The sequence below is a fragment of the Gavialis gangeticus genome, unplaced genomic scaffold (assembly GCF_001723915.1).
Source record: "Gavialis gangeticus isolate Ggan-Ray unplaced genomic scaffold, GavGan_comp1, whole genome shotgun sequence".
NCBI lineage: Eukaryota > Metazoa > Chordata > Crocodylia > Gavialidae > Gavialis > Gavialis gangeticus.
In genome coordinates this window covers 21,052,265-21,061,739 of record NW_017729027.1, presented here as the reverse complement: position 1 = coordinate 21,061,739, position 9,475 = coordinate 21,052,265, and the positions used below count along the sequence as shown (strand labels likewise).

The following is a 9,475-nucleotide window of genomic DNA, read 5'->3' as shown; positions in this document are numbered from 1 at the left end:
CCCAGTCTGAGTACAGTGTGCGGAGCAGAGCTGGGCTGTGTCAGTGGAGCCCAGCTCTGTGCAGTGTCTTCAGAATGTGGGGCAGAGGCAGGGGAGGGATGTTCGATCTGAGGTCTCCCCAGCCACCCCAGAGTCAGGGGGAGGTGGATTGGAGCCCCACCACCTCATGGGGTGTGCTCCAATCCACCTGCCCCACCCTCCAGCTCTGGATGGGGAGCATCTAGACCAAACTCACTTCGCTCTCTTCCCTTCCCTCCCATTCTGAAGACAATGTATGGAGCAGAGCCTGGCTGCATCAGGCAAGCCCTGCTCCTGGCAGCACTGACAGACATTAATGTAGGCACTCCACTCTGGAGAATCCTCATCTGAACCCTCATATAATGAAGATTCACATTTTCACCCGATAGGGCATTTTTAAAGTATTCTGAGGGTGTGCGCTTTTGTCAGTGCACAGCTGTAGAGCTTTTTCAGTGACCAATGGCACAACGAACTGTCACTTCTGTCAGCACCACTGTCATGTCTATCTGTGTCCTAACTGTATCCCAACTATGCAACTGTTCCAACAGAAGATACCATCCTCAGAAATCCTTGCTTCTCTCTTTTTTTTAATATGAATGATCTTCTCAAAGTAAAACAAGTATTGGTGTATTTTCATAGGTTGATTTTTAATTTGCAGGGCTTTACCGTAGATAATGGATCAGTATAGGTTAAGGTGTAAAACATTTGAGACAGACAAAGGCTTGGCATGCCTATCATTTGGAAAGTTTGGATTCTGGACACCCTTCTTGCCCTTCATTAAACCTCTCAATTCTTTCCGTGACTAGAAAAAAAATTAAGTTGCTATGCCTGTTGTCTATGCTTTTAAGAAAATATGTACCTGACAAAAATGTTTGCTATGCACTAAACTGAAACCAGAATCATGGTTAAAATTGTGCTGTGCATCCTTGGAAGCTTTCTAATCAATGAGAAACTGAGCATTCTAGGTTATGTGCAGGGTTGAGGAAATTATAGCATGCTACAGTCCAGCTTAAACAGATATTCTTTTAGTTATTTTTTAATGATTCTCAAACAGGTATGTATGAATATGATTTTTCTTGCCCAGCTGTTGGGATATTAGATAAAATGTTTGATATATTAGTGCTGCTTGCCCACACCCAATCAGTGCCTTCATTTGAAATAAATTGTCACTACAAACATTATGTCTTCCTCCTTTTCCATTCCAGTGTTTGAAATAAATAACATTTGTGGGGGGGAGTCTTGGAGGTTCTCTGGTAAGAAAAAAATCATTTTTTAGTAAATGATGTTTGGTGGAATTAACATAATCTATAGAAAAAAGGTTGTTCTATAGAAGCAATTTTGTGTGCAATAAATAAGCCATCTCTGAGGAGAGGTATAATCTGTTCTTTATGTTTTAAATGTATTAACTCTTTTCAGGTTGTTGCTTATTTATTCTTCATCTGTGAGTCCCTTTTACTGGTTTTCACTCTGTCTTTCAAAACTACTGTCTTCCCTCTGTAATATATGCCACACGCTTTGCCCTGTCTAGATCTCATGGATTCTTCCATATTTCATTCCATGTCTCTCCCTGGTTGTGCTGACATTCATGATTAATTTTTATCCTCAGGAAGATAAAGTTAGAGATTTTGGTTACACCCATTGGAACTGGGGAGGGTAGTGACCCCTTCCCCCCTTCATTTATGTTCATTTTAAGGAGTGCTACAATGGGGTTGGGCTTAAACAAAAACATAAGTAGATGGCACCACCCAAAACAAGGCAGTCAGGCATGTTCAGGAATTAGATATAAGTGGTCAGAGGTCTTTCTCTGGGTACACTTTGCATGTGAGCATTGTTTGTGTGTATGCTAGGGAGAGAGAGGAAGAGAAAAAGAGAGAGCAAGCTTATATGCACATAAGCACACAGGCACAGAAGTTCCAAATACAACCTGAACAATCATCAGTGGTGACCCTGAGATTACATCTAAGAAATACCTGATCCTTTCAACAGTTTTCCTTCCTAACTGGAACAATTTATAAGACCCTAGGTTTTAAGGGGGAAAAAAAAATTCTTAAATTTTGAAAATTAAGTACAACTCTATAAAACCTGGGATCACAGAACTCACAAAGCCCTGAATAAAATTTAAACTAAAATCTGTTTGGATGCATATCTACATAATTATAATAATCCAGGTCATCTACACTTGAGTCCTACAATCTGTTTTCCTCACTTTGCCTTCATAACATGCACTATAGTTTTTTTTACTCACAACTAGATTATCACTAAAATTATACTACAGAAAGATTTTTAAATAAGTAAAATGCCAGTGTCTCAGGATGTTTTAAATGTATTTAGTATCTCTATGTAAAAGGCATTCATGCCAGTGTTATATGTATCTAACAGAATGTTTGAAGCAAATGCCAAGCTAGTGCTCCTAGTTTAATAGATGACAAGAGGCAAAGGAATAGCAGGTTTGCTTGACAGGCATAGTCATAGGCAAAGTCACAATGGTAGGAAGCTCCTTATGGGTGGGAGCCTTTATACTTTGTTAAAATAGTTACCCTGCCCCCACCCCTCTTTTTTTTTTGGCTCTCCAGGGTGATCCTGGACCACGAGGTCCTCCAGGTATACCTGGTAGAGAAGGGCCAAAGGTAAGTTTATGAAATGAGTACTTTGGGTTTTTGTTCCATAAAAATATTATGCCAAATCTTCATAGTATCATCATATCATAGTTCTTAGGGTCGGAAGGGACCTAAACAGATCATCAGGTCTGACTCCCTGCCCCAGGCAGGAATGGGTGCTAGGATCATATCACCCCAGCCAAATCTCTGTCCAGCCTTCTCTTGAAGACCCTCAAGGTAGGAGAGAGCACCACCTCACTTGGGAGCCCATTCCAGAGCCTGGCAGCCCTAACTGTAATGTCTCCTGATGTCCAGCCTGAACCTTCTCTCTAACAATTTGTGGTCGTTATTCCTCGTAACCCCAGGTGGTGCCCAGAGGAACAGAGCCTCCCCCAATTCCCACTGGTCCCCCCTGATGAGTTTGTAAACAGCCACCAGATCCCCTCTCAGCCCTCTCTTGTGGAGGCTGAACAGTTTCTTGTGCACCTGTCTTATAATCCTCTCTGTAGTGTCTGAACATGTTGAAATCTTTGATATGTTTATTATGTCAATGCTGCTGGGGAGTAGAGAAGTGCTATTTTTATTCAGTCCAATTTTATAGATGGGGAACTAAGGCACAGAGAAAGACTGAGCTGGCCATGCAAGACATTTTTGACAGGGGAGGGAATTTTTCATGTCCCAGGCTAGTACCACAATCAGTAGACCATTTCACATCCTGAATTCTTGCATCTCATTATTCGTGTGAGTTCTTCCCTTGATTTCAGTGGGACTTGGCACCCAATCCACAAAGGTATTTAAGCACCTAAACTCCCATTAAAATCAATGGGAATTGAACAAGCTCTGGTATCAATAGGAATCATGCTTCACTGAGTTCTGACAGAAAACTATATAATCTAATATCTAAATCTCTTAAAGGAGAACAGAATAATAATCAGAAAACATATTCTCTGTTAAGAGGAATGTCTGAATTAATTGCAGCTTATCACATTAAACTCTGAAGCAAGGCTCAGTTCTGTGGGCTAGATTCAGCTGCTGAATAAGCAAGCATAATTTCTATTGGGAAGCATGTTTTATATCTTCCAGCTTAGAATTTGGCCCTTTGTCCATTTTATGGTTTCTTATTGTTCCTATGTAAACTCCATGTTAAGCTAGTTGAAATAATACAAATCATGAAGACCACAGCAGCCCATGAACTTTGGTGGCCATAATAAAATACAGTAATAGTTGAAATCTTATGTCTTCATAGGGAACCAAAGGTGAGCGTGGATTTCCTGGAATTTCTGGAGAGAAAGGTGAAGAGGTAACATTATTTTCATTTCTATAATGATTACATTCTAGTTATTGTTATGTTAATTTGTTATATTGTCAATTAAATAAGGACAGTTTCATTTTTCATTTCATCATTTATTTTCAGAGGTTAATTTATATTTAAATACTGATGTTTAGCAAAATGTCCCACATGCAGCAAAAAATGCACATCTGCCAGATATGTTTTTAAACATGTTCGCCTGTTGCAATAAATTTGCTTTGACTGCATGAGAGTCCCCCTCTTATAACTCACTTTCCAAACACCTGTAAGTTTATTAATTTATTGGCAGGAGCATCCATGGCCAAAGAAAATGTTAAGCTAATACTGGAAAACATTTAGAGACTGAATTTCAAATTTGTAAATAGGAATATTCGCACCAGATCTTTGATTACTAAGAATTATTGTCATCCAGTCAGGAACTGGAAAAAATACTGGTACCAGTCAAAACCAGTTCTCCCATTCTTAATATGATAGATCTGCACTGATGAGCTCAAGAGTAATCTTCTGTCAAAAGAATTTACTAAAATGATTTGAGCAATATATAAGGAAACAATGAACTCCTCAGGAACGCTTTGTCAGCTGAAATAAGTAAAATAAAATAGTTTTCAGCATATAATATTCATTGAGTGCTCAAACACCAAAGCATGCAAATTAGAACCTGTCCAATATTACTACTAAATTTTAAACTATATTCCTTTGATACAAGACAAAACATTGGAAAAAATCTCACAGATTTTTTTTAATTCATAAAACGATTAATCTTTTATTGTTTTTATAGATTTTATGATACAAGACAAAAGTAATAATGGATAGGAGGAGAAATAGAACATAAAAATGATTATTTGAAGGTGATTTTGAAACTAAAATCTTCATTAAACATAATCCATAGTTTTAAAGGGTGTTCAGTTAGGGGTATGCAAAATATAACTGTAACAAGCGGGTGTCCCAGGGCTGACCTCATAGTAGATCTGCCCACTTGTTTCCGGGCTAGCCACACTCCCATCTCACCTTCCATGCCTTGATGTTCGCGATTGTCTCATGTTAATCAGGCAGAAGGCTTCCCTTTACCTTCCCTGATGACAAGGGCCTCTGTATGTGCTCCAGCTTTCCCTTGACTTGTCCCATGCCTCACAGATATTTCCTCCAGCTAGCTAGCACTGGGACCCGAGCTCCAGAGTCTCACATGGGACTCTCACTCCCCACCGGAGCTCAAGGTCCCAGCACCCTCACACTGGGTTCCTTATCCTGGCCTCACACCCAGCCTTATAATATTCTCCTACACATACTGGGCTCCCAGCCCTATCTCTGGGCCTACAAGCCCCATCCTTAGGCTCCAGGCTTCATCCTTGGGCTCCAAGCCCCGCCCCAGGCATCTAACTCCTCTCTCTATCTCTGGGCCCCAGGCCCTTTTACTATGGGCTCCAAGCCCCTCACAATATGGACTAGGACTCCAACCCCCATCGCTCCACGAAGCCTAACACCCAGCTCCCCAATATGCCCCAGGCTCTCCTGTGAGACTGGGGCTGCCACAGGTCCCTCCACCTGGCCTGGGCCCCGCCTTGGTGCTTACAGTGAGCCTGGGCTCCCCCTGTCTCAGATCAAAACCCACCAGGGATGTGGGGGCTGGGGTTTTCAGGCGCCTTTACTCGCCTTTCACTGGGGAGGTAACTGCCTTGGTATTTCTGGGGAGCTACCCCACCACAGGTAGCTCCACCAGGCCACCCTTCTCCAGCAGGGTGCAGTTTCAGGTCATGCCCAGAACCGTGGGGCCTCCTTCCCCATAGCCCCAGCCCTTACCTATAACTGGTGCTGAGCAGAAGCTTAGCCAGTGCTGACCCTCCGGCTCATGGCAGCAGACTGCTGCCTATGCCCTGGTAGATGGCAGAGGCCAGGGTGCTCTGTTACAATGGTTCATTGGCCGAATCCAGTCTGCAAATTAATTGGATCCATCCCACAGCTGCCCCCACAGTGCTCTGCCTAGGGCCAAGCTCCACCTAAAGCAGCCTGTGTCATGCTTTCACCCACTCCCACCAGTAATAACAGAGCTGCTCCCGGTTACACGCTCAGGTGGTGTTTGGCTGTCCCTTCCACCACCAGCACCTCCTACTCCTGCCCCTGCTGTGTCACTCTGAGCAGGGAGGGAGCTGCAGCCGAGCAGCTCCTGCCCCACATGCAGGGCTCCAGCTCCAGCTCCTGGCCAACTTCCACTCACTCGACCACCCAGTGCCATGAGCAGCTACCTGCAGGTGACTGAGTGGATGGAAGGCAGCTGGGAGCTGGATCCTTGCGAGCTGGGACAGAAGCTACCTGGCTGAAGCTCCCCCCCTCCAGAAGTGGTAGAGCAGGGGCAGAAGAAGGAGGGAGAGTTGCTGGAGCTGGGGGAAGCGGAGCAGTAGTCGGACAGCTGCAGCCGCACCAGGAGTAGCCCCGCTGGGAAGCTGCCTGCACTGGCCATGGCAGAGGCCGGTGAGCACAGGTGAGAGCATGGTGCTGACTGCCCTGGGCAGGAGTGGGAGGGGCTTACCCTCATGTGGAGTGCCACGGGGGGCAGCCACAAACTGAACCTACACCATACTGTTCAGATGAGCTCTGCTGTACATGCCCCTGGGAACTAGTGCCTAAGCAGCTCCTCCCACCCCCCACACATACACCACCCACACACACACACAATATTCAAGAGTAAGACTTTATTTTGAGTTATTATGCAATTGCATCTATATATGCTACTCAAAAAAAATCAGGATGAAAAATATTTTTTAAATAAAATTAAAATATGTCATAGTAGTTGTTTGATTTTTAGCATATGATTTGTTTTTTATCTATAATTTGTTAAAATTATATATTCTAAAAGATTTTGCATGTGTGGCCCACAACAGGTCAACAAAACTCGTTAAGTGGCCCTCCAACTGAAATTATTGCCCATCCCCAAGTTAAGCTACCTGTAAGATCATAGGCAGATACAGGCTTTTAAAAAGAGGGTAGGAGTAGTGCACAGCACTGCAAGGGTACCTGCACTTCCCCACTTCCAGCCTTCCCCCTCTCCCACTGGTGTGGGCATACCCCTTTTATAAGTCTCCAAACCAGGTAAAAATCTTTCTGTTCCCCCTCACCTTTGGGAACCCTATCCCTCCCCCATCTCTCCCTTGGGTCATCTGGAGAAAGTAGCAGCTGCAGGTGTAAGATGACAAGAATAGGAGGATGGGGAGGTGCCACTGAGTCCTGGGGAAAGGATGGGGTACCAGACTGGGTGGATGGCTCTTATCTGCTTCAGGGACTTTAAGTCTCCAGCTGTTCCTTCTGCACAGTGATCTGAAAGGGGGGTACAGCTATGCCACTGTGTCCTCTCTGGATGTGCCTCTGTGTAAGATGTTTACCAAGGTTATGGTAGAGGGTATTTTTTTACCTTTATATCATATGCTTCTTATTCTGTACAAGTCAAATAAATCCAGAAAAATTGCTAATTATAATCATGAACTCATGTCAGAATTAAGCATCCAATATACATCTTCTGATAAATAAGTAAGCACGTCTAACTTGTGCTGTCTTAATTCTGTTGTAAAGAATCAGAACAAAAGAAGCATTAAATATATTCCCATATTGCAGCTGCTTTTCTCAAGAACTCAGCAGATTCCCCAAGTATTAATCTGGTATTGGAAATGATCATGCTTTTTATTTCCTTTGAGAAAACACTATCTAGAGAACTTACTATTTTTCAACTTCTTAAATGCTCAATCTCTAATTTTGGAATGCATACTTTAAAATAAAGTTAGTCACAAATACGATCCAAATAACATTCTATTAAAAATGAGAACATGGTAAGAAAATATCACATCCTTCCTCTGTGTGTACTCTAGCATATCTCTTTGCCATGCATTCAGCAACAGCATGAGACACAGAGAAGCAATTTTAAACAATTCTGACAGCTTCTAACTGTTGAGACTCAAAAGAGATTTTAAAGGCAATCGAGAAGGTAATAACAAAAAGGCCAGGTTATAATTGGCAATTAGTCTTTGAAAAGGACTCTAGAGTAAATTCAGTCTAAGTAAATTTTTATTGATTCAGTAGGGTGCCAAGCTAATTCAGTCAATAGCTAAGCTTTTAATGCTCCCTCACTGTCTAATAGCTGGTTAGGCACTCCAACACTCTTTGGTAGCTCCTGCATATCAGCAATAGCTTTAGGTTACTACATTTTAATTGGGTGAATGAATGTTATTTCCAGGAGAGTATGTAATAGAGATTATCTTCCATTAATGAGTCTGAAACTCCAGTGGTCTGTATGATTTGTTTTGCTTAGCAACAAAACATAGATGATGGTTTAGTGCCTCATCTAAAGTTCACTGGAGCCAGTGGAAATACTCACAGATACAAGTGGATTTTGGAAAAGGCCCTTAATGTTTATTTATTTAGATTTGTAGCCTGTAGTATAAGCAGGATGGATATGTAAACCAAAAATGTATTCATCAAAATAAGTGAGTCAATGCTGCCCCCATTTATTTCAAAGTTAAACTTTCACTGATTTCAGTAGGATAAGGATCAGATATTCTGCCTAGTACACAAACATCTGTAACTTGAGATTCCCTTTTATCTTGCCTCTACCTCCTTCATGTTCCCTTGCAGTGTCTGGTCTCATAAATTAATTCTAAATTGAAAATGTCATTAGTAAGACTAGTTCAGTTTTGTGAAAATCCATGGTAGGAAATTTATCAAGTGCTATATAGACTGCAATAACTAGTTCAAACACGCACTTCTTGAAGGCTGCTGTGACATTAGTAATGCCTGTTAAATGGTAATAAAATTAACTCAGTGTTTATATAAACCTGTTGTGGTCACTATATATTACAAGGTAGGCTACATATGGCTAGGTTTAACTAATTCAAAGTCAGGTACAGATGCCACAGAAGAAGGTCCTTCTACCAAAGTTCGCAGGGATGAGGTCTTCTTAAACATCAGTGTCTCCCATATCAGTGGACTCTCACTCTAATTCTTGTTTCTCCCTTCTTCCCTGGTTTCTCCTTTTCCTCTTAACTCTTCCAATTCCCCTTCAATATTCCCTCTTTCAGAGACCTTTCATCCTGGATATTCTTCTCTATACCCTTTCAGTGATGCTTTCCTATGCCCTTCCTTTAACATGAGGTGTTGTAGTGTAGCAGTATTGGTTGTATTGTTTTAGGAATAGGTTTGACAAGAATTTGTATGGGATATTTTGCATAATCATGAACCAGCTTCAACTGTGCATTGAACTAACGGTGAGATTACACATTAGAGTTAGCAAGTACTAATTCTAAGAAATGTTAGTCTGTGTTCGGGTTAATTAGTGCTCGGGATCAGTCACACATTGGAGTTAATGATGTCTCTAATGTGCACTGCTCAGACCTGCCGCTAGAGGGCAGACAAGCAGGGACCTGGCTAGAGGCCGCAAGTCTGCTCCATACTTGCCCTGTTTGCTGGCTCTCTAGCCAAAGTATAGAGTGGAGAAGAGAGGAGGGGAGAAGGATTCCCTCCATGCTGCTTGGATCATGCCCCCCAACCCCCCAAATCACCCTGCTGCCTC

At 42.3% G+C, this 9,475-nt stretch overlaps 1 protein-coding gene across 3 annotated transcripts in view; it reads left to right on the top strand.

Moving 5' to 3' along the window:
• The window catches only part of COL19A1 (collagen type XIX alpha 1 chain), a 594,002-nt gene that overhangs the window by 470,849 nt on the left and 113,678 nt on the right, over positions 1 to 9,475 (top strand). For all 3 annotated transcript variants that reach the window (XM_019520501.1, XM_019520502.1, XM_019520500.1), the window contains 2 exons: positions 2,592 to 2,645; positions 3,862 to 3,915. In XM_019520501.1, the coding sequence (XP_019376046.1) occupies positions 2,592 to 2,645; positions 3,862 to 3,915 (108 nt within the window). The remainder of the gene's footprint in view (positions 1 to 2,591; positions 2,646 to 3,861; positions 3,916 to 9,475) is intronic.